At 37.2% G+C, this 25,661-nt stretch overlaps 2 protein-coding genes across 3 annotated transcripts; both read left to right on the top strand.

Moving 5' to 3' along the window:
* Window positions 1-9,830: 9,830 nt before the first annotated feature.
* On the top strand, window positions 9,831-12,438 carry LOC104109745 (protein SENSITIVITY TO RED LIGHT REDUCED 1). 2 transcript variants are annotated; one of them, XM_018775386.3, is made up of 3 exons: window positions 9,831-9,935; window positions 10,092-10,182; window positions 11,497-12,438. In XM_018775386.3, exon 3 carries the CDS (start codon window positions 11,507-11,509, stop codon window positions 12,347-12,349), a length of 843 nt encoding a protein of 280 aa, XP_018630902.1. In that variant the 5' UTR covers window positions 9,831-9,935; window positions 10,092-10,182; window positions 11,497-11,506; the 3' UTR covers window positions 12,350-12,438. The 2 variants fall into 2 exon arrangements, with proteins under 2 accessions (XP_018630902.1, XP_009617405.1); XM_009619110.4 differs by having other exon boundaries at window positions 11,442-12,438.
* A 1,849-nt stretch (window positions 12,439-14,287) lies between these two features.
* LOC104109760 (uncharacterized protein At5g39865-like) lies at window positions 14,288-15,435 on the top strand. Its single transcript, XM_009619120.4, has one exon. The coding sequence runs from the start codon at window positions 14,441-14,443 to the stop codon at window positions 15,260-15,262; it is 822 nt and encodes a 273-aa protein (XP_009617415.1). The 5' UTR covers window positions 14,288-14,440; the 3' UTR covers window positions 15,263-15,435.
* Window positions 15,436-25,661: the final 10,226 nt, after the last annotated feature.

Below are 25,661 nucleotides of genomic sequence, written 5' to 3'. Positions count from 1 at the left end.
TGGGCAGCTTAACATACTTACCGGTAGCAAAGAGGCCTTTAGCATTGGATGTTCAGGCCTTGGCCAACCAGTTGGTTAGATTGGATATTTCCGAGCCGAATCGAGTTTTGGCTCGTGTGGTTTTTCGGTCTTCTTTATATGATCGTATCAAAGAGCGCCAGTATGATGACACATATCTGTTTGTCCTTAAGGACACGGTTCAACACGGTGATGCCAAGGATGTCACTATTGGAGATGACGGTGTATTACGGATGCAGGGAAGGCTATGTGTGCATAATGTAGATGCTTGCGTGAGTTGATTCTCCAGGAGGCTCACAGTTCGCGATACTCCATTCATCCATGTGCCGCGGAGATGTATCAAGATTTGAGGCAACACTATTGGTGGAGGTGGATGAAGAAAGATATAGTTGGGTTTGTAGCTCGGTGTCTAAATTGTCAACAGGTAAATTATGAACATCAGAGGCCGGGAGGATTGCTTCAGAGACTTGAAATTCTGGAGTGGAAATGGGAGCATATTACCATGGATTTCGTAGTTGGGCTCCCACAGACCTTTGAGAAAGTTTGATGTTGTTTGGGTGATTGTAGATCGGTTGACCAAGTCCGCACATTTTATCCCAGTTAGTACTAATTATTCTTCGGAGCGGTTAGCTAGGATTTATATTCGCATGATTGTTCGCTTACACGGTGTGCCGGTGTCCATCATTTCAGATCGGGGAACGCAGTTTACATAACAGTTTTGGAGAGCAGTGCTGCGAGAATTGGGCACACAGGTTCAGTTGAGTACAACATTTCACCCTCAGACGGACGGACAGTCCGAGCGCACTATTCAGATATTGGAGGATATGTTACGTGCTTGTGTCACTGATTTTGGGAGTTCTTGGAATCAATTTCTGCCACTCGCGGAGTTTCCCTACAATAATAGTTACCGGTTGAGTATTCATATGGCTCCGTATAAGGCTTTGTATGGGAGACTGTGCCGGTCTCCAATGGGTTGGTTTGAGCCGGGTGAGGCTAGGCTATTGGGTACTGATTTGGTTCAGGATGCTTTAGAGAAGGTCAAATTGATTCAGGAACGGCTTCACACGTCACAATCTAGACAAAAGAGTTATGCCAACAGGAAGGTTCGTGATGTTGATTACATGGTTGGGGAGAAGGTTATGCTCAAGATTTCACCCATGAAGGGTGTGTTGAGGTTCGGGAAGAAGGTCAAGTTGAGCCCTCGGTATATTGGGCCTTTTGAGATACTTAAGAAAATTGGGGATGTGGCTTATGAACTTGCCTTGCCACCTAGTCTATCAGGTGTTCATCTAGTGTTCCATGTATCCATGCTCCGAAAATATGTCGGGGATCCGTCTTATATTCTGGATTTCAGTACAGTGCAGCTGGACGGTAATATGACTTATGATGTGGAGTCGGTGGCTATTTTTAGCCCGGCAGATTCGAAAGCTGAGGTCAAAGAATATAGCATCAGTGAAGGTACAATGGAGAGGCCAGCAAGTTGGAGAAGCTACTTGGGAGATTGAGCAGGAGATGCGGAGCAAATATCCAAACCTATTTGATACTCCAGGTATGATTCTAAACCAGTTCGAGGACGAGCGTTTGTTTAAGAGGTGGAGAATGTAATGAACCGACCGGTAGTTTTGAGTATTATAACCCTATTCCCCCATTTACAACTCAATTTATACTTAACAGTTATTTTATGACTTGCCGAGGTAGTTGGTTCGGGTCCGGAAGGGATTCAGAGTGAAATGAGACACCTAGTCTCATAATTGAAAATTTTAAGTTAGAAAAGTATTATGTGTAAACAACCTCAGATTTGAATTTTGATGATTCCAATAGCTCCGTATGGTGATTTTGGACATAGGAGTGTGTCCTGAAAATTATTTGGAGGTCCGTGGTGGAATTAGGCTTGAAATGCCGAAAATTATTTTTTTTGGAAAGTTTGATCGGGGGGTTGACTTTTTGATATCAGGGTCGAAATACGATTCTAAAAATTGGAATACCTCTATTATGTCATTTATGACTTGTGTGCAAAATTTGAGGTCAATCGAACTTGATTTGATAGGTTCCGGCGTCGTTTGTGAAAACTTGAAATTTCAAAGTTCATTAGGCTTGAATTGGGTGTGATTCATGGTTTTAACGTTGTTTGAGGTGATTTGAGAGTTCGACTAAGTTCGTATGATGTTATGGGACTTGACGGTATGTTTAGTTGAGGTCCCGGGGGCCTCGGGTGAGTTTTGGGAGGTTAACAGATTATTTTTGAACTTGGCATGTTGGCTGAAGACTGCTGGTGTGTTTTTCTGGTTTCCTTCTTCGCGTTCGTGAGTGGGCCCTCGCGTTCGCGAGTGGGGTATTGCGTTCGTGAAAGGAAAATATAGTTGGCATGGATTTTTGCCTTCACGTTCGCGAAGGGGACTCACATTCGCGAAGAAGAGCTTCTTAAAGCATCGCGTTCGCGAGCAGTGTCTCGCGTTCGCGAAGAGCAAATGTTGGACATCACGATTTTGTGCTTCGCGAACGTGAGGGACCTGTCGCGTTCGCGAAGAAGAGATGTCTGGACAGAAAGTTTAAGTTCAGAAAATCCATTTTTAACGATTTGGAGCTCGGATTGAGGCAAATTTTGGGAGATTTTAAGAGGAAACAATGAAGTAAGTGTTCTTAATTCAATATTGGTTAAATTATCTGAATCCATGGTTGTTTTTATCATTTAATTGGTGAATTAAGTTGGAAAAGTTTGAAAACCCTCTTGGATAAATTTGAGGATTTGGGGACCGAATTATTATCGGAATTTAGTGATTTTGGTATGGTTAGACTCGTGGTTGAAAGGGCGTTCATATTTTGTAACTTTTGTTGAGTTCCGAGATATGGGCCCCACGGACGATTTCTGAGCCAAAATTCGGATTTTTATGAAACAATTGTATTTTCATATGGAATTAATTCTAATAAATTTTATTAACTGAAACGAATTGTTTGTAACCAGATTCGAGGCATTCAGAGGCCGATTTGCGAGGTAAGGGCATAGTAGAGTAAAGAATTTCACGCTCTGAGGTAAGTAGCAGTTTTAAATCTGGTCCTGAGGATATGAAACCCCGAATTTTGGTATCATGTGATTATTTTGGAGGTGATGCCCATGCTATGTCACAGGCGTGTGGGCGTGCACCGAGGGGATTGTGACTTGGTCCATCCCGGGAAACTGTAAAGTTGAATAATTTGTTGTTAGCTATATGATCTCTATGTGTTGATAAAGTTTGATTGTAAATCATGTTAGAAATCATGCTTAGGCTATGTGATAGTATTGTTGGGACCCACAGAGGTCGCGTACTTGTTGAATTGCCTGCTAAATGCTATATGTACTCAGTCTCAGTTTTTACTTGCACATTATATCTCAGTCTCTGTTATTATTATTGATACATCATATTATTGTTGTTTGGGTTGATTTCATGATTATTGAGAGTCCGAGAGACTGGAGAGATTTACGACTGAGTGAGGCCGTGAGCCTGATTGTAAGATATTGATACTATAGAATGGGAGTTGTCCGTGCAACACGTGAGTTGGCCGTACAGATCCTTATATTATACTATAGCATGCGAGTTGTCCGTGCAACATGTGAGTTGGTCGTACAGATCCTTATATTATATTATAGAACATGAGTTTTCCGTGCATCACGTGCGTTGTCCGTACGGATCCAGATATTGATACTATGACACATGAGTTGTCCGTGCAGATTATAGTGCTTGAGCTGTAGGAGCCCCGCTGGAGTCTGTACACCCTTAGTGAGTGAGGGTACCTATTGAGTGTGAGTGATGAGAGTTGGGAGCCCAGTGAGTGATTATTGTCCTGAGAGGTTGTACTTACTTTCCATTTGTTGTTGCACTTAGTGCTATCTGTCATTTGAGGACCAAATTGTTATAGGAATTTAGTGATTTTGGTATGGTTAGACTCGTGGTTGAATTGGTGTTCATATTTTGTAACTTTTGTCGAGTTCCGAGACATAGGCCACACGGGCGATTTTTGAGCCAAAATTTGGATTTTTATGAAAAAAAATGTATTTTCATATGGAATTAATTCTAATAAATTTTATTGACTGAAACGGATTATTTGTGACTAGATTCGAGGCATTCAGAGGCCAATTTGCGAGGCAATGGCATAGCAGAGTAAAGAATTTCACGCTCGGAGGTAAGTAACAATTATAAATCTGGTCCTGAGGGTATGAAACCCCGAATTTTGGTATCATGTGATTATTTTGGAGGTGACACACATTCTAGGTGACGGCCGTGTGGGCGTGCACCGAGGGGATTGTGACTTGGTCCGTCCCGGGAAACTGTAAAGTTGAATAATTTGTCGTTAGCTATATGCTCTCTATGTGTTGATAAAATTTGAATGTAAATCATGTTAGAAATCATGCTTCGGCTATATGATAGTACTGTTGGGACCCACATAGGTCGCATACTTGTTGAATTTCCTGCTAAATGCTATATGTATTCAGTCTCAGTTTTTACTTGCATATTTTATCTCGGTCTCTATTATTATTATTATTGATACATCATATCATTATTGTTTGGGCTGATTTCATGATTATTGAGAGCCCGAGAGACTGGAGAGATTTATGACTGAGTGAGGCCGAGGGCCTGATTGTGAGATATTGATACTATGCACGAGAGTTGGCCGTGCGGATCCTTATATTATACTATAGCACGTGAGTTGTCGGTGCAACACGTGAGTTGGCCGTATGGATCCTTATATTATATTATAGTACGTGAGTTATCCGTGCAACACGTGAGTTGTCTGTACGGATCCAGATATTAATACTAGGACACATGAGTTGTCCGTGCAACACGTGAGTTGTCCAGATTATAGCGCTTGGGCTATAGGAGCCCCTCTGCAGTATGTACACCCCCAGTGATCGCGGGTACCCATTGAGTGTGAGTGATGAGGGCTGGGAGCCTGAGTGATTATTGTCCTGAGAGGCTGTACTTACTTTCCATTTGTTGTTGCACTTAGTGCTATCTGTCATTGTTATGAAATCTCTGAAAGATTTTATATCCGGATTACGTGAACATGAACTGTATAAATTGATTTGAATTAAACTGCTGGATTTGAGAGCATGTCTATTCTTTGCTGGAATTACTAAATATGAATCGTAGTTGTGTAGCTCGTCACTGTCTTCAGTTCCTTATTTATTATTGTTACTTGCTGAGTTGGTTGTACTCATAATATACCCTGCACTTTGTGTGCAGATCCAGGTGTTCCTGGACATAGCGGGTGTTGATTCTTCCGCACAGCCGATTTTCCGGAGATCCTGAGGCAGCTGCTGGGTTTCGCAGACCTTGCCTCTCCTTCCATATCTCCTTATTTACTGTATTTTGTCTCAGACTTGTATTCACTATTAGATGCTCATGTACTCAGTGACACCAGGTTTTGGGAATATGTTTTACCTAGTATTTGTGGGATTTTCACTTAAGCTTGAATTATGGTGTTTTCCGTATTTAAAAGAAAATTGTGGTTTATTGATAATTTCGGCTTGCCTAGTATCGAGATAGGCGCCATCATGACAGGTTGATATTTTGGGTCGTGACCCCCGAGGTACCGCCTCGTAGTCCCAAAAGTAAATATGTGAGGAGATCTCCCGAGGTACCACCTCGTAGTCTCAAAAGTAAATGTGCAGGGGGATCTCCCAAGGTACCGCCTCGTAGTCCCAAAAATAAATATGCAAGGAGAACTCCCGAAGTACCGCTTCGTAGTCTCAAAAGTAAACACAGAGCTCAACAGATAAATACAATAGTTAAAAGCAAGAGTCCTACAGTTAAGACTGATAAAAATCAAGGAGAAACAGGAGATCAACTAGGCATGCTGCACATAGTTCAAATAAGCAATTAAAGCACGTAGACATGCGATATTAGACTAAGCAGGATACTACACATGCTGGTATAGCTCAATTAAAATGAAAATATGTTACTACTCAATAAAAATCGGGTTTTACAATAAATAGCATGTGTACACACTCGTCACCTTACGTACACGATGCTCGCATATCATAACAATACCAAATCCTAAGGAGATTTCCCTCACACAAGGTTAAGCAAGCCACTTACCTCGAACCAAGCTTAATCAATCAATAAGAATGCCCTTTCCTCGATTATCCGACCCCGAATGCCCCAAATCTAGCCAAAAATAATTACATATCATAAATACAACTATAATGTACTAATCTAATTAATGAAATCAAGACTTTAACAAATTTTTTGAAAATCGTCCTAAAAAGTCGACTAGGGCCCACGTCTCAGAATCGGGTAAAAATTACAAAATACGAACACCCAATCAACCACAAGTTCACTCGTAGCAAAATTATCCAATTTCGATATCAAAATCCCAATCAAAACTCAAAAACTTAGTTGAAGAGCTTCTCACATTTTTTCCAAATATTTCAACTCAAATCCGAAATTAAAGGATAGAATTAATGATAGATTAGTGGAATATAACCATAAATGGGTTAAGAATCGTTACCCAAAAGCTTCCTCTAAAAATCTCCCATATTATCGCCCAAATCCGAGCTCTCAAAGTCCCAAAATTGAAAATGGGATAAAACACTCGAACTTGCCCTTTTCTGCCTAGCGATTTCGCATCTGCTGGCCTATAATCGTACCTGCGGAAATTCCATCACAGGTGCGGACTTATCTTATGTCCCCTGGGTCCGCATCTGCGAGAGAAGCGCCGCACCTGTGGATGCGCTACTGCGACCAAGGAGCCGCACATGCGACCCTCACCGCTCTTGCGCACCATCCCACCGCAGAAGCGAGGCCGCTTCTGCGCAAATAGATCCGCACATGTGAACACAACCTGGGCTGTCCAAATCCGCATATGCGCTCCTCCTTCCGCATGTGCGAGTCCGCACCTGCGGTCTCCCCACCGCAGGCGCAAAAACACTATAAACCAGAAAATTTCAGCAATTTGCATAAGTCCAAATTCAATCCGTTAAGCATCCGAAGTATACCCGAGGCCCTCGGGAACCTCAAATAAACATACCAACAAGTCCTAAAACACCATACGAACTTATTCGAGCCCTCAAATCACATCAAACAACGCTAAAAACATGAATCATCCTCCAATTTCAAGCTTAATGAACTTTGAAAACTTCTACAACCGATGCCGAAAATATCAAACCACGTCCGATTGACCTCAAATTTTGCACACAAGTCATATTCGACATTTCAGACCTACTCCAACTTCCGAAATCGGAATCCGAACCCGATATCAAAAAGTCCATTTCCGGTCAAACTTCCCAAGAATTCAACTTTCGCCATTTCAAGCCTAATTTAGCTACATACCTCCAAAACACAATCCGGACACGCTCCTAAGTCCAAAATCACCCAACGAAGCTAATGGAACCGACTAAACTCCATTCCAAAGTTGTCTTCATATATTTCCAACTACGGTCAAAATCCTAGGACTTAAACTTCTGTTTTAGGGACTAAGTGTCCCAAATCACTCTGAAATCAAAACAAAACCTTCCGGCAAGTCACATAAGCAGAAAAAGATATGGAGGAAGCAGTAAATAGGGGATCAGGACTAATATACTCAAAAGAATCGGCCGAGTCATTACAATACCTACAAAAATACCATCTTCTTCCCCAAAAATAGAACTCCCATTTAAAAAATGAGCCAAAACCAGCGGTCCCCCCATTTGTAATGAAAAACACTCGGGTGGAGCCCACCGGTCCAACGAAAAGTGTAGATTCTCGGCCCCACATCGTATCTAAGGTGTTATCTCGTAGTGAGTTGCTTGTTTCGGCTCCAAATCACCAAATCTTCAACTTTTCAAAAAATTTAAATCGAGGTATTTCGACTTATTTTTTGTTAAAACTCATGTATAAAAAATGCATATTACTTATTTTTACTGTGTTCTATGTTATTTCGTGATTGTTTTGCGATTTAATTAATTTATTATTTTTTATCCGGATTATAATATTATTAGTATGATAAAAAATTAGTAAAATAGAGAAATTGTTATTAGTTGTTAAAAATATATTAATTAGTTAATTTTTACTTTGGTATATATTTTTTCGTGATTGTTTTGTGATTAAATTAATTTGTTATTTTTATCTAGTTTAGATTAGTTATTTGCTAAAAGATTAGTAAAATAGATAAATTATTATTTTAGGAATAATTAATCTTATTTAGATGTTATTGTTGTACATATATGAATATATGACTTTAGTTCCCTATAGTGGTATCTTGTGCCCGTAATTTTAATGTAGTGCTTGTATTTATAATGTAGTGCCCTTTTAGCGTAGTAAAATATAGTGCCCTTTAACGTAGTATCTTTGTGGTTATTGAAATTAATCATTTAATTATCTGTTAAACCCAAAAATATCTAAAAAAGTTGATAGTTCAAACACAAACTCTCTCGAATTCTAGTCAACAAACGTAAGAAAATAACATTAGAAAACAATAATATTTGTCAAACTAAGTATTGTTACATGAATATTTAATAATTAAATCTTGTATAGTTATGAAAATTAATTATTTAATTTTATTATAGTAAAAAATATGTGAGTAATAAACTAACATATAAAATAATAAACTAACATATAAAATAAGAAACAAACATATTAAATAATAAACAAACATATAAAATATTAAAGTAACATATAAAAATATCGAATGTATCAACCTAATTAACAATATAGTAAAAATATCGAATAAATTTTAATATTAAAGATATTGAAATATATTTAAAGATGTTAAGCAATGAAAAAGAAAAATACTTTAATTAATATTGTTCAATTTACAATAGTCGTCATGGAGGTTCCGCCCCGTGCATCCCGGACCTGCATCGCTAGAGCTACTGTTCGCCCGTGGAGATAAGTTTAGATAAAGCCAAACTCTTTTACCCGGAACTTGTTCGACTAAAACTGCTCCAAAATAACCACCCGATGATTGAGGGATATCCCTACTTTGCGAAATCTTATTATTGCGAACGTCTTAGCCTTGACGTATATTTTCAATATTTTTATCACAAGATATTCCCGATGTTCATCCAAAGTCCTCAAAAAATCTCTCAGAGTTTCATCATCTTTGATGTTAAACTAAAAATAGCAAGCAACCTCTGTAGAGTAACACAATACGGATATCTTCCGATTACTTTAATATTCACCGAACGTTTGCTCCCACTAATTTTTTTATATAACAACGATACCAATTTATCATACTCCATTGTAAGTGGTCACTTAACATGATATTGTAGAGAGCAACTATAGTATACTGAGTTATTCTCCACTACAACCTCACCTCCCCAATATAATGAAACCCTAATTCTTCGTTCTTCAGACATTATACAAAATGCAAAATAACTCAACGAACAAATATTTCGGAAGACTTGAAGGATTCTGAATGGCTTTTTACAAAATCCTCCTGAAACTCTTTAAATAAGGAAAAAATTGATGTATAGCGCCTTAAATATGCGCGGTATACCCAGTAGAATTATTGGTTTGTCAACTAAGTATAGAAGAATTATTAGTGGGCCCAAATTTTATATATAGCGCGGTAATTCACCGCGTTATACCTTGTTGAAATACTTGTGTGTCCGTTAATACCAGAAGAATTATTGGTGGGCCCAATAATTAAGTATAGCACGGTGAATAACCGTGCTATACTTTAACGGACAAACGACCGTTAAGTTATAGCGCGGTGAAAAACTGCGCTATACATATTATGATGGCCAGTTTTTACCTCCACATATTTTGGTTCTTTGAGTACAAAAGAATCATATTTTGGTTCCGAATTCTGAAATTGCGATGTTCACCTAAAAAATTAGTAAATACTTTTGGGAACATATTAGTAAAAGGGATAGATTTTAAGTAGCACCCCGAAAATCGGCTACCTGCTGCAAATCCTACTCTCATTTACCCCATTCTAATACAAAACCCTAAATCCAGGTGAAATATGAAATCTTCCTACTGTTGGTTAACAGACTTGAACTCTCTCAATCATATCTCGAGCCCGATGTTTTTTGTTTAACTAATAAAAACATTTTCTACACTTGTATCACTGATGTTTATCTTTGGAATTTTGGTTTCCCAATTTTCACATAGGTAAGGGAAAATGGTGGAATTGAAGGAGAGCAAGTTTGATTTTTGATTTTTCGCTAGGAGAAGGACATCTCTTCTCTCTTTCGCTTTCATCGTAAGGCTCTTTCCTTTCTTATTTCAATTCTCTCATTTTTTTTCAGCTGCATACATGTGCTTTCCCTTTTCCCGATTAGTTATATGGTTTTGCAAATCTGTTGTATTCCTATTGAATTGTCGAAATTCATTTGTTTATTTTGTTTCTCTTAGATGATTAACATAAGTAATTGACTGTCCTATGAAAAATATGGAGCCTTTTGGGCTTATCATTTCAGTGATTCGAATGAATGATAACTAATGTTGTTGTTGTCCTGTTACTAAATACTGTAAAATTAATAATTTTCAGCTCGTTTTTTGAAATTTCGTATTTCGCTGGTTATCTTAAATTTCTTGTTGATTCCCTTAAGTGAGGATAACAACACGCTAGTTATACACTGCTTCTATTTTCACACACCCACATGCGCGGATATATGAGAGCATATACTAGTTTGTAGTAATAGTGATATTAATTTTCTAATTTTATTGGGTATTTAAGAGGGTTAAATCTTAAAAAATATTTAGAACTCTAATTTACATTTGCTTTATACTTTATAATTATATTAGGTTCTTTGAGAAGGTTAGAACTTAGAAAGAATATAATTTGAAATTTTGTGTTTAAATTTCTCTAGCTTAACCGCTATTAGCATCTGGGAATTGTGGAAAATTGTGTTTTGGGATGGAGGGAGTAGCAGGGAATGCGTTTGGGGTTTGCTTGTTTGGATGTTTCTCTTAAAATTTGCTTAGGTTTTTTATTTGGATGTCAATTTAAGATTTTGCGTTTATTGCTTATTGGTCTGTTCTCTATTCATGAATTACCCCAAAAGAAACTGGGTGCAACTGCCTTATTTTTAATAAATTATACGCAGGGGTAAAGGTCATCATTAGCCTAGTGTGTCCAAATTTTTGACGAACTTAAACCTAACTGAACTGAACCGCCTTGTAAGTGCTCTTCCCTGAGGAGGATTGCTATTTTATTCTCAGAAAAACACAGATATATTCCTAAATAAATGCTTAAGCGTAACTCATATGGATATCAAGTTTTGTTAGTGTTCTGTATCTTTCTTCTCGTCTGGACTTATTGCGATCATGTTCTAGGGCTGACTATTGCAATGGCAATTTATGTATAGTAGTTGTTTGTATCTTTCGTGTGTCTGCTGAAAGCATCCGGATAAAAGGTCATTAATCAAGTAAAGTGATTTTTGATCGGGTAACAGGTCTTTGGAAGTGTTATGTTAAAATTCTCATATTCACACAGTAATAATCCATTTTTTCTTTTAGGTCCTTGACTAACTTACATATTTCAAACATACTCGGTCTGCTTCATCTCAAGCAGCTTAAGAGGAATGGCTGCATCAGCAAAGACACTAGCTCATGACAAGCCTAACCCAGCTGAAGACTGGACAGTCGTATTGCCTCATCGTGGAAAACAGAAAAGGAATTTTCATAAAGTTATCATCCATGAACCGAAAAAGCAAGAGGAAGTGTGGACTCCGGTAGATATTGAGACCAATCCAGAGAGAGAATCTAAATTGATGCAGAAGATGCAAAACTGCATAAAGAAACTTGAGAGCTCCTCCTTCTGGTTGACATTTTCGGATCAGTTACAAACCCCTGAAATACTTGATCAGTTTCTAAAAGCTGTGTGCTCAGAAGGAAAGATGCCGATGGTAATATATGGAATTGGTAGCATAGAATCGTATGAGCCTCCTAGATTGCAGCTTAGTCTTGCAATCTTGATGAAAAGAATGTTTAATTGGATTGGAGAGGTAGAGGTATTTGATCCAGTGATCTCTCTGGCAGAATCTAAGGTACTGGCAGCTCTTGGCTGTTCTGTCCTAACAGTAAATGAACAAGGTCGACGGCAAACTTTGAAACCTATGATGTTCTTCATGCCACATTGTGAAGCTGAACTGTATGACAATCTTCTGGAGGCAAATTGGAGGCCTGATCTATTGGATAATATTATATTGTTTGGAAACAGTTTTGAGGCATATGAGCAACACTGGTCAGTGTGCAAAAACCTTACTCTTGCTGATTCTAGGAAGTATATCCTGGCAATCAGGCAGTTCGTAAAAGAGCATGCAATCGACTCTTTTTCAGACGATTTTTTTCGAGCATTCCATGGTTCGAGTTGGCATTTTTTCAATATCGATCCTCATACAGATTTATGTGATGCTAAACTATGATTATCAAATTTGTTTTTGATAATGTAGGAAGATTCTCTTCTTCACCTTTTGTTTTCTGGAATTAAAGCCCTGCTGTCAAGCTCTCAACATTTTTTTTGGTCACATCCGGAGTTGGCTGAGATGCTGCTTCGTTGATGCATGATAGTTCCTTTATGTGCATGCCTTTGAAGATGCCTCTTTTATCCCTATATGCCTCTTTGATGTGTCCAATGAGATATATTTAATATTTTATAAAAAGCCTGGTGGTGTAAAACATCCTATCTGCTTTATGACCCAGTAACTGCCTTTTTTCTGATGTTTCCAAAGCAATGCCCGAATCTCAAACATGGAGGCTGGAGTTGATGCTGTGTCCTCTGACCTTGGGCTTCTTTATGAGTTATGACTTCTATCCGAGTAAGAGGTGAGTGAAAGTGAATATTTAGCTTTTGTATCAAATGTTGTTTTTAAGCTTTTAAGCTTCTTGTCTTTGTTCTTTGCTTAGTAATTCCAAAAAGCATACTTTTAAGGGAGTTGTTGAATCTTCACCTTCTTTTCTTGTATTACTATACTTTCCAATCCAACTTGGAGATGTCAGTGTACTTTTCTTCAATTATACTCATCTATGAATCCTCCAACTCTGTGCAACCCATAAGGTGCGAATGAAGAGTAAATTTCGTTCATTCGCCAGTGTTCTAAGGATTAGTTGGACCCTGGATGCTTAACACAGTGCTCCTTAGTTGCTATTTGATTCAAGAGTAAACTGTTGCTTTGAGGAAATTCATTAAATCTTCAGTTGATCTTCACCTTGTACGGAGAAAATAAGTCTCAGAACTTTTTCATTTCTCATTGCCCTGTTGTTAAGCTGCATGCACCTAGTTAATGTTCTCGCCTGGCCCCTGGGTTTGTTGAATCAGAAATAGAACTCGGGTGGCTTGTGGGTAGAGCTTTCTCTTCCATCTTTCTCTCCTCTTTCATGTCTTTTTTTCGTTTAACCATATGCATCAGGAATTAGTGGAACCCACCCGATTAATTCAGATTTGCGCTGTGTAGAGCTAATTTAAAGGGGAAGCGTTACCAGGGAGTTTCCCATTCACATGGCTCCCCTCCTTCATGTCTTTTTTTCTTTCTTTCTTTCGTTTAACCATCAGGAATTAGTGGAACCCACTTGATTAATCCAAATTTGCGCTGCATAGGGGGGGGGGAGCGACGCCTATCAAAAAATTTCTTATTCATACGGCTCAAATCCAAAACCTCGGATTAAGAATGGAGGGATTTCATCCATTTCACCACATTTCTCGCTATTCCCCCTCTTCCATGTCTACTGTGGCCCCAATGAAAGAGGAGAATTTTGATATTCGAATCTTGACTATTACTGTTTTATTCTAATATCCGAAATTTTGTTAAAACGAGACACGTGTGAATTTAGTATTATTTTATATATGTACTGGATATAACAAGTTTTTCGGTTTCTCCAACCGTAACTATTCTGTGACCATCATTTTTATTATTATTAGAGTTTTATTGGTTGTCCACTTAGGGACGAGAAAAGTCAACAAATTTTAATTATACACAAATTAAATCCAAAGTAAGGAGACAGATAAAAATGTCTCAAATCAATTACTCTTTTCCGTCCTGCACAACTCAATATGCTCAACGTACAAAAACATCATTTTTGTACCAATAAACTAAATCATCCAAAAAAGAAAAATTCCTCTAGCGCTGACAAAAGCTATTTTGCACCATTTTTGTGACAAACATTTTAGTATAGATACAACTTCGTCATAAAGCTATCCCACCACCCTACGCCACCCCTCCTTCACCGTCCCTCATCTTCAACATTTTTATCCAAAACTCCATTACCCCTTTTCTCCCTCTATCTCTATATTCATTCTTCAAATTTTATTTTGATCTTCACAATTTTTAATTTTCCTATCAAGAATTTCTATCATATATTTATATCATTTCCAGAATCTATTGCTTTTATTCCCCACTCCTTTCTATCAATTATCCTCAACTTACATTGATCTTTGGATCATTGGTAGATTGTTAAGTTAAGAGGTAACCCCTGAATTTGTTACGTGAAAAAAACATAAAGAATTCTCAAATTTTGTAATGGATCATCATCATCATCATCATCATCAAAGGAACAATGAATTTGAATACCAAGAAATCAACAAGGCAAAAACATCATCAAAATTCAATAGATCAAAGACTATACACAGCCCCAGAAATCCAATTGAATTCCCTGAGAAAACCTTATATCTCTACCCTTCTCCTCCTTCTATTGAACGTAATGGCTCCATTAAAAAGCTACATTGCTCACCTTTAGGCTCAATGGTGGGAACTTCTTTCAAAGGAAAAGTGAAAAAATTATGTTCAATTTTCGATTCTCGTAAGGACAACCATCGACCCTCAATTCCAAAACCTCAAACCAAGCATTCAAAATCATTTAATTACAATTCTTGTACATTGCCTGGGACTGAGGATCGTGTGGTAATTTATTTCACGAGTATACGAGGAGTACGGAGAACATTTGAGGATTGTTATACGGTGAAAATGATCATAGGAAGTTATCGTGTTAAAGCTGATGAAAGAGATGTTTCTATGCACAGCGCATATAGGAAGGAATTACAAAGTGTTATGGGCGAGAAGAATAATGTGACATTGCCACAAGTTTTTATAAAAGGGAAATATATTGGAGGAGCTGAAGTTATTAAGCAATTGAATGAAATTGGTGAATTGCCAAAGTTATTAAGAGGTATTCCTTTAAGGCCAATTGGATATATTTGTGAAGGTTGTGGGGATGTAAGGTTTTTGCCTTGCTCAAATTGTGATGGCAGCAGGAAAGTTTTTGATGAAGATGAAGGACAAGTTAGAAGGTGTCAACTTTGTAATGAGAATGGACTGGTTCGATGCTCTCTTTGTTGTTCTTGATCTGTATAATTTGTAAGTTGTATTTTACATTTTCGTATTAGCCTGCTGCCTTATAGTTGTTAGTTCGTGAGGCAAATGCGAATCCAGAATTTTAAATGAGCGTGAGGTAAACTCTTTTGTGTCAATGGGTGCAGTTAAATAAGTATAAATAAACTTTTGAAATTATATAGCTAGTAGTACTCTGAGTGAAATGAAGGGGGTGGTTAGTGGTTTCTCATCTCTTGTTTATCAAGAGGTTATGATGTTCTTATGGTGTTCATGAGTTCAATTAGTTTAAAAGCAAATGATACTTTCAAGTTGTGTTTGGAAAGATCTTTTCTTTACATGCTATTAAAAAAAAGAAATTCAATATTTTTACATTAGTGAGGAGAAGAAGAGGAAAAGAATGGATTAGTTGAAAGAGCTACTTCTTCGAGCTGTGCCCTTTCCTTCTTCTAACAAGAGAGCGAAAGATGCTAGATACACTCTTGTTAAATCCTTTCCAATCTCTCTTAGCTCCCGACATAATTTTCTTTATCTCAAGTGGTATTTAGCACTTTATTTTTGCTCTCCCACAAGAGAAAAATGGTATTCCAATTACATAGACTATGCAAACATATATCGACTCCAGGTTTATACGAGTACAAATATATATTGGAAGTATTTTTTCTCTTTTAAATTGTGCTAACTGCTAAGCATCTAAATTAAAATTGTATAGTCATTATATTTAAGAAGACATTATTATTCAAGTGATAGGAGGTTCTTCTCAATTTTCTTACAATCAAGAAAGTGTATTCTCTTTATCATTTGCACAGAGTGTTGTATCGTTAGAGCGACGAGATATTCCATTTATGTATTAATAACGTCATGGGGAGCACACTCTGCAAGTCAGCCAATTTCATTTTGTACGGACATCTAATATGGTGACTAATAACAAACATTACATTAGAATACGTAAAGGTCGAGTATATTTAATTAGTTTCTGAGACTCTATGTTGCTCGCCAAATAAATAATAATCACAAGGTTTTACCGTTGTACTTTTGGTAAAAAAGATGAATGATCTCATGTTGAAAAAAATTTGCAATTTTTTCTCGCTCTTATATATATGACTCAATCTTTTATACCACAAATTTACAAAAATCTCATTTTGAGCCGCGTCCAATTTATCTCGACACACTTTTGCATTTGTTTGTAGTTATATAATTATACTCTTTTTTAGATTAAGCGATATACGGGTTCTTTTATGTTTCAAATAAGGATATGAGCAAAATTTTAATTGATTTAAATTACTTTTTTACCTTTTCTAAAGTGTTGGGCAAACAACACCCTCTACTTCTACTTCGAACTAAAGGCGAACAGCCGGCATTGCAAGCAAATAGAAAGCCCCCGCCCGTATCCTAAATATTAGGAAATTAATTAAATTGACTATTTTGTTCAGTGTAAACTCTATTTTAAAGTGTAAAAAGGCGACAACATTTTACTAAATATTTTCGTGCTTTTAATATAATATAGATCTTTAACGCTAAACATAGAAAGAGGTTATATCGTTATTTTCATTTGTTTAGGTTTGTGGTAGCCTTATATAGACGACTTACATGGAAGAGTTGGTAATCATATGAATTAAAAGACTTTGAAATAATTAGGTCCTAAACACCTATAATTAGATGAACGTTATTCACTAGTGTTAGCTAGTCCAGCCAAAAACTAGTTCGGGTGTAAGTGCATGTTGGTACTTCTGTGAGCAACCCAAAAATTTTTTAAAAAAGGAAAGAAAACGATTAACCAAGATTTGTCTAATAACTAATTTAATTAGCAAAGATAGAACTGAAATAAGAAAAGGGAAGACAGCTCTTGCCACATAATATTAAAGTTCTAGGTGGACGATAAAAAAAAAACCCTTTTTAATTAGATATACACCTTTCAAGCTTACTGTTAACCACCATTTTATCTTTTTAAAAGTAACACTTAACAAAGACTTTGATTATGTATACAAGAAGATTATCCCCCTTTAATTACAAACCACAAGGATCCTTAATTAAGCTTAAACTTGATTTCCAAACTGATTTTTTATGTTGTAATCATACTACTTGCAACGAAGGGGACCCGCTAGTCGATCATACCTCGAAATGGATAAAGATTTGGAACAATATTCTCACTAAATCCAGATGGAAATAGGGTTTAAACTAGAGATTAAATATTTGGTTTATGTAGTAAGATTAAGACCTTACTATTCTGTTTTTTGTTTTTATCTTTAAGGAAGGTATTCTAGCTAGTTTAAACTCTATCCATTTGTACCGACGTGAAATCATGTCCTCTTTAAACATATTCAAATTCACTTAAGTACGACGGTGATCGGTAAGTGCATTATTATTATTATTATTATTATTATTATTATTATTATTATTTCAAAGAATTAACTTAAATTGCCGTCCACCTAGCAGTTTAGATCCAAAATATTCGGCGTATATATAAGATATATATAATACCGTATATAATCAATATATAATTTATGTATACCAACTAGAAAAAATAAAAATATTAATCCAGCCAATTATTTGAATAAGATCCTCAAAGGCTATTACATTTAAGATCCTCGAAGGATCGATCACCTTTTAAAATCGAGAGTCCCACCCAAGAGAGGGGAGAAGCCAGTGGGGAAGATGAATAACACCCACCAAGACTAGGTTGATAAATAAGAAAATAAAAAATACTATACAACAAAGTCATTTGTTTAAAGCATTTAATGCCCCGTTGTTTGGTAATTGACATCCTTTTTTCATATACGTCGAATACATTTCGATATTGTCTCAGTAGCTTTAGTTTATTTCTTTTAGTTATTAGTTAATATTAAAAAACCAAGTATCATGCATGAGCAACTTGCATTCAGTGCAAAAAGATAACAAAGCAGAATAAAACATTGTATGGATATCGTCTGAGGCCTACACATGATTTTTCATAAACGGAAGTGAATAAATAAATATATCTACGTAACGACATCACATAAAAAAAATTACATTTTGAATCATTTAATAAAAAAACATTCAAACTATTACTACAAACTCTCCTCGAAAAAAAAAAAAGCATGACAACTGACAAGGTGACTAGCAGCCTAGAGGTTATTATAAGAGTAATCTTTTTGGGTACAAAACTTTAAAACAAACAACACATGCAACTGCTAGGATTTGAGCCCACGACATAAGAGAAGCAAGAGAGAGGCTAGACCAAGTGAGTTAAGGAGATTTTTGTACCACTCCCTCAATACAAAGTCATAACAATATTATAACCTCAACCTTGAAACATAAGTTATTGTTTATTGAAATTGAAATACTCAGGCCCTAGGTCGTTAATAACTCGTTATCTACTGCTGTAACTGCCATATGTAGTAAAATGTTACTGAAGTATCGTAAAGTAATGTGTTGTTACCATACTCGATACAAAGTCGTAACAATTTTATTACCTCTAAACTTAAACATAAGTTATTGTTTATTGAAATTGAAATACTCAGGCCCTAGGTCGTAAATTACTGCATTAATTGTCATATGTGGAGTCAATTTTTATATTTTTAGGAATTGTAGTTTCTTACTTTTAGAAGTGCCAGACGAAGTCGTTATGTACTATTCAATTTTTTTTTAAACGCAGGGAAATGAGGGATTAAAAATCCCTAAAATCAAAAGTCAAAATACAGTTTTTGGTTCTAAACTGTATTGTGGGATTACACGGGGTTGTTGTTGTTGGTTCCAAACTCTTGTTCTTGCATTGGTTCTTTGCTCCTACTGCTAGCTCGCTTCATCATTGTCTCGTTGCTTGTTGGTGTTTCTTCTCGCCAATCGTCACTTGTCGTTAGTCACCGATAGACCCTCACGTTGCGAAGGTAAGTTCTCTTCTCTCTATTTTTCTTGAAATTCAAAAAGTTTAGTTTAAGGTTATTTTTGTTGTGTTAGCTGTGGCTTTTTCCACAATAGACACTTGCATGTTGTGCAATCTCAAGTTCCTAATCCCCTGTCCATCCACTCTTTTGCTAGTTATGACGGACTTCAAATTAACAAGATTTAAAGTGCTAGTACTGCAATGCATTAAGTCCGTTCATTCACAATTTCAATTGGGTTCTCTATCGCATACCGTCCTTTTCTCTCAAATGAGATTTGTTAGAGGAAATATGTCACTGTTCTAGGAATAAATTTTTTCTAATTTTATTATCATCACTCATCACTGCTCATAACATACCCAATTGCAAAATAATCCCATCTCCTAAGTCCCAAAAGCATCTTAAACCATCTAATAATCCTACTTTTCTCTTTACCGAATTTTCTCCTCGTAGTACTTCAGCAACCTAATTTGCTAAATAATCCGCCTTGCTCTTTATTTGCTGCAAAAATTAAAAAATTTATCTGTGAAAAATCAAACAGCCCGATGCTTTCATAGAACACGAAAATAAAGAAAAGGTTTCTCTCCATTTTATGTCGCCAACTCTTTCATGGGATAGATTGATATGCATTGCACGATGAACATTTATCTTGCTTCCAGACAGAAATTGCAATTAGTAAACTCGTGGGATATTTTTTTGAATTTAGAAATTATACCTATGCCTTTAGAAACCTCAAGACAGTTGAAGGATATATTTGATATAATAAAAATAACCAAGTCATATGCAGAGATGAGATATGGGCCAGAACAACGAGTGTAAATTGGTATTACATTTTGGGCTTAATTCTCTTTACTCCATAATTTTTTATTGATTTGTTTTCTTTTCTTTCACATTTTAATTTTTACCAAGAGAAATATGAAAAGTTCAAAAACAAAGGATTTCGAAACTATGATTTTTTGAAAGTCATATTTCCTTGGGGGGTTATTTGCATATGGATTTAACTCTAAAATCCCATTAATAGAAGAAATTTACCAGCCAGGTTATTTAGAGGAAACCTTACGAGACTTTGAGAAATTGCATCATATAAGTGACGACATTACTTGCCATGGTTGCTTGCCGTGCCATTACGCCTTTGTAGATTTTATACCTCAAGTAATTGGTCGTCCGAAGAGTTTGGAGGAGGTTGCGGAAACGCTCATGTAAATATTTCTATTTTGGTTGGTAGACTATTAGTTTTTAGTTTTTGAGTTTTCAACTAATTAGACTTGACTGGTATTATTTAATTGTGATTCTTCAATATGATGAAGAGGAGAAAAAGTCAAAAGTCACCATGGAAGCTCCAATTTTTGTCATACTAGTTCTTGTTTGAATTAACCTTATTATTTGCTTTAAAAGTCAAAACGCATTTGATCTGTTCAAATGAATTTGTGAATAATGAACGAGTCTACACCTCTTTTGATTGATAAAACAGTCATATTTTAGAAAGCTTTTTTCTAATAGGGTGAACGTGGAAACTATTAGTCTCTTTTTTTCCAGACAATATTAAGTATTAAAAAATGCTATGCTATCTAACAAACTACTATACTAATAATAAAATATTATATCGATAATAAAATGTTAGAAAATATCACAAAGTCTATATGACATAGCAAAATGGTCTCTCTTTTTTTCCAGGAAAATAAGGGATTAGAAATCCTTAAGACCAAAAGTCAAAATAAAGCTTTTATGTTCCAAACTCTTGTTCTTGCACTGGTTCTTTGGTACTACTTGTCACACCCCTTTTCTACCCCCAAAAGATATTTGTGTTATTGATTGTGGACGGTGGGTTAAAGAGTTTCTTCAATTAAAGTGACAAACTTGAATAAGGATTATTTTATTTACAGAGTCGCCACTTGGAATTGATTTTTTGGGTGTTCCAAGTCACCTTTTGTTTGAATCCCTAGTCAAAGGAAGATTTGACTCTTTTATTATTGGTCTGCAAAACAAAGTCCGGGAAGGAATTCTGTTGATCGGGGAGAAGGTGTAAGGCATTCCCCGAGTCCCGTGGTTCTAGCACGGTCGCTTTATTGACTAAAATTGGCTTGAATTAATTTTGGACAAACTGTGATTTATTGGTTTCCATATTTTATCTATGTCCGCTTTTATTATTAAAATATAAAATTATCTTTGAAACAAATCGCGTGTGTAAATTCGTTTTATTTATTGTGCCAAAATTATGTCATGCATACGTGTACACAATTATTAACACTTTATTATTATCAAGATTGTTTGCTCAAAATCGCGCAAACGCGTACTTTGATTTATTTTGGGAAATCGTAATCATGTCACGCGAACATATACATACTCACGATGAATTGTTATTAATCGCGCCTAAAGCAAGTTACGATATTCATAAATTATTCTTTCTAAAAGTTTGGGATTATTATGAGGCCATGACTTATGAATCAAATATTATTGTGGGAGAGATGGTATGTGATTGTGATATTATTGGGTTGGACAAAGTCTATTTTGGACCATACTACTTTAAATCATAACTTAAGTGTAAAGTCCAACAATTCTCAATTTTAGAATCACTTCTCCATGGCCTACAAATATTTATCTATGGCCCAATTCTAGTTTCAATCCATTTAGAAACTGAATCATGCTAAATTTCATACTCACAATCATAACTTCCTCATACTAGGAGATAAAATTAAAGCAACCAAATCCTCATACTAAACTCAAGCAAGAAACGAGAATATGATGTTTACTAACACAAAAATATTTGCTGTATTGAAACAAATTAGTTAGATTCAAAACGCTACAAAACTCATGTCGCGCAAATAACAACCTTCCAACGCATTAGGCAGCCAAACGACACAGATAAAATAAAATAAGTGAGCAATTCAAGATCAGTATGCCCAAGCAGAAATCAGTAACTTGCAATTAAAGCAAGTATTATAAACATTTGAAATCATTAAAAAGAGACTAGATAAGGCTAAAAATGAACCTCAAAGCTTTTCAATATATTGATAAGAGAACTTGTGCAGCAAATCGCTTATTAAGTGAATGAAATGTGAAACCAACACCGTCGACCTCGAACGGAACCTCACCGGCAACCTCAAAGCTCAGCCGAAACTTTTAGAGAAGTGGCTGATTTTGAGCTAGAGTTTGGTGTATTTTTACTGGTTTTTGGACTGATTCTTTGGCTGGAAAAATGGCTTTTTTCTTGCTGATTTTCGTCACCTTTTGGCTATTTTTGCAGCGATTTTTTTTGCTGGAAAAGGGCTGTTTTTCAGGTATTTTGGAGCCGTTTTTGGAGTGATTTTCGGCTGGAAAAATGGCTTTTTTCTTGCTGATTTTCGTCCCCTTTTGGCTATTTTTCCAGCGAATTTTTGCTGAAAAAGGGCCGTTTTCAGGTATTTTTGGAGTGATTTTCGGCTCTTTTTTTCGTCCCATTTTCGGACTGAAATCTGGTCTTTTAAGGTTGTTTGGGCTGATTCTAGGCATGTGGGGGGGGGGGGAGGACAAGCATGGGGGGACAAAAAATAATGGGGGGGACAAAACATGGGGGACAAAAACAATGGGGGGTTTAGACGTGGGGGACAAAAAATAATGGGGGGGACAAGACATGGGGGACAAAAAATAATGGGGGGGACAAAACATGGGGGACAAAAAATAATGGGGGGGTTTAGACGTGGGGGACCGGTATGGTGGGGACACGCCCGGAAAGACGGGAGCGGGAAATATTCAAACACGGTAAAAAATTAGGTGCTCACAGCATGCCCCTCTTTGCTTGGAAACATTAAAGGTTTTCAGGCAAAGATAAAGTGAGCCGTGTGACTAAATTTTGACCATATCGTTACTCAAAAGAGGAAGAAAAAATAAGGGTGCAACCGAGTCCTGGTTTTGGACCGCCTACATATCCTGGGTTATAAGGGAATCAGGTCGCGTGTAGTTCAAGGATAGTGATGGAATGATGAGTTGGAGTGTCGAGTGAGGTTCCGTCGAGGCTCCGGTCTGTGGTCTTGCTATTACATCAAAATTGAAAGAAACTAGACAAGCCTATCAACTATGAGTTACATAATTCCTATCTATAAGTCTTCTGAACCTTGATCTTGAGTCTTGGCTGGTTGTTCATGCGGACTCTGATCTGAACCCTGATGCTTGCTAGTTGTAGGTGCTAGTTCATTCTTCTACGGCTTCTTCTGAGCAAGACGAGAAATGTGAAGCTCTTAACTTCAGTCAGGTTTTGAGCAGTCCATATCCTTTCTATTTGCTTCTGCATTTGGATTCACTTTCTTTTCCTTTTCTTTTCTTTATTTTGGATTGAGACTTTTCTTTTGTTCATCTCGAACCATGTGCCTCGAGGTAAAATCTGCTCAGACATCACAACAAACAAACGAACGAAATTTTCTACCCCAGTTTTCACTAGGAAACTTTCGTGAGTTATTGTAATAAAATTCTAAACTACTTCTTTATTGAAAAAAAAACAAAAAAAAACGGGAATGGTGTATCCTGAAAAAGTCATGATCCCAAAAGAATGTCTCAACTAAGTATTGGTGTACCTTATATTGGGAAAATGCGGCAAGGTAATGGGATACCCTATATTGGCAATGATATTAGGGAGTGGTGTACCATGCATTTAAGCTCAAATCAACCAGGGAATGAAGTATCCTATGTTGGATAACACAGCTAGGGATTGGTGTAACCTATACTGAAAAGGAAATGTAACCAGGGGTTGGTGCCCTGTATTACTGAAAAGGAAATATAACCAGGGATTGGTGCCCTGTAGAACTGAGAAGGAAATGTAACCAGGGGTTGGCGCCCTGTATTACTGAAAAGCAAATGTAACCAAGGGTTGGCGCCCTGTATTACTAAAAAGAAAAATATAACCAGGGGTTGGCGCCCTGTATTACTTAAAAGGAAATGTAACCAAAGGTTGATGCCCTATATTACTGGGAAAAAGAATGTTGAATCCCCTTGGCAAAAAAGTTCTACCTGGGTTAAACTATGAAAAACAAGACTGGACAAAGAGTACTTCTACACGGATTAAACCAAATTATGCAAACATGGGCGAAAAGTACTTCTAACCGGAACTATGAACTGGATCCCCCTAGGCGAAAAGGTTCTACCTGGGTTAAGCTACAAAAAACAACCTGGGCGAAGAGTACTTCTACCCGGAACTATGAACTGGATCCCCCTAGGCGAAAAGGTTCTACCTGGGTTAAGCTACGAAAAACAATCCTGGGTGAATAGTACTTCTACCCGGAACTATGAGCTGGATCCCCCTAGGAGAAAAGGTTCTACCTGGGTTAAGCTACCTAAACCAATCCTGGGCGAATAGTATTTCTACCCGGAACTATGAACTGGATCCCCCTAGGCGAAAAGGTTCTACCTGGGCTAAACTACAAAAAAACTAATCCTGGGCGAATAGTATTTCTACCCGGAAACTATGAGATGGATCCCCTAGGCGAAAAGGTTCTACCTGGGTTAAACTACATAAAACAACCTGAGCGAAGAGTACTTCTACTCGGAACTATGAGCTGGATCCCCCTAGGCAAAAAGGTTCTACCTGGGTTAAGCTACCTAAATAACCTGAGCGAAGAGTACTTCTACCCGGAACTACAAGCTGGATCTCCCTAGGCGAAAAGGTTCTACCTGGGTTAAGCTACGAAAATAACCTGGGTGAAGAGTACTTCTACCCGGAACTATGAACTGGATCCCCCTAGGCGAAAAGGTTCTACCTGGGTTAAGCTACGAAAAACAATCTTGGGCGAATAGTACTTCTACCCGGAACTATGAGCTGGATCCCCCTAGGAGAAAAGGTTCTACCTGGGTTAAGCTACCTAAACCAATCCTGGGCGAATAGTATTTCTACCCGGAACTATGAACTGGATCCCCCTAGGCGAAAAGGTTCTACCTGGGCTAAACTACAAAAAAAAACTAATCCTGGGCGAATAGTATTTCTACCCGGAAACTATGAGATGGATCCCCTAGGCGAAAAGGTTCTACCTGGGTTAAGCTACGAAAATAACCTAAGCGAAGATACTTCTACCTGGAACTAATAGCTGAATCCCCCTAGGCGAAAAAGGTTCTACCTAGGTTAAGCTACGAAAAATAATCCTGGGCGAATAGTACTTCTACCCGGAACTATGAGCTGGATCCCCCTAGGCGAAAAGGTTCTACCTGGGTTAAGCTACCTAAACCAATCCTGGGCGAATAGTATTTCTACACGGAAACTATGAGTTGGATTTCCCTAGGCGAAAAGGTTCTACCTGGGCTAAGCTACAAAAAAAAAACTAATCCTGGGCGAATAGTATTTCTACCCGGAAACTATGAGATGGATCCCCTAGGCGAAAAGGTTCTACCTGGGTTAAACTACATAAAACAACCTGAGCGAAGAGTACTTCTACCCGGAACTACAAGCTGGATCCCCCTAGGCGAAAAGGTTCTACCTGGGTTAAGCTACGAAAATAACCTGGGCGAAGAGTGCTTCTACCCGGAACTATGAGCTGAATCCCCCTAGGCGAAAAGGTTCTTCCTGGGTTAAGCTACGAAAATGAGAGGTATGA

The sequence above is a fragment of the Nicotiana tomentosiformis genome, chromosome 5, assembly GCF_000390325.3.
Source record: "Nicotiana tomentosiformis chromosome 5, ASM39032v3, whole genome shotgun sequence".
NCBI classification, from domain to species: domain Eukaryota; kingdom Viridiplantae; phylum Streptophyta; class Magnoliopsida; order Solanales; family Solanaceae; genus Nicotiana; species Nicotiana tomentosiformis.
Note: the sequence above shows the minus strand (reverse complement) of the source record. Positions and strands in the feature narration are given on the sequence as shown.

What these genes read in the sequence shown, in the direction of transcription:
- LOC104109745 (XM_018775386.3), top strand. Translation starts at nt 11,507, where the DNA reads ATGGCTGCATCAGCAAAGACACTAGCTCATGACAAGCCTAACCCAGCT.
- LOC104109760 (XM_009619120.4), top strand. Translation starts at nt 14,441, where the DNA reads ATGGATCATCATCATCATCATCATCATCAAAGGAACAATGAATTTGAA.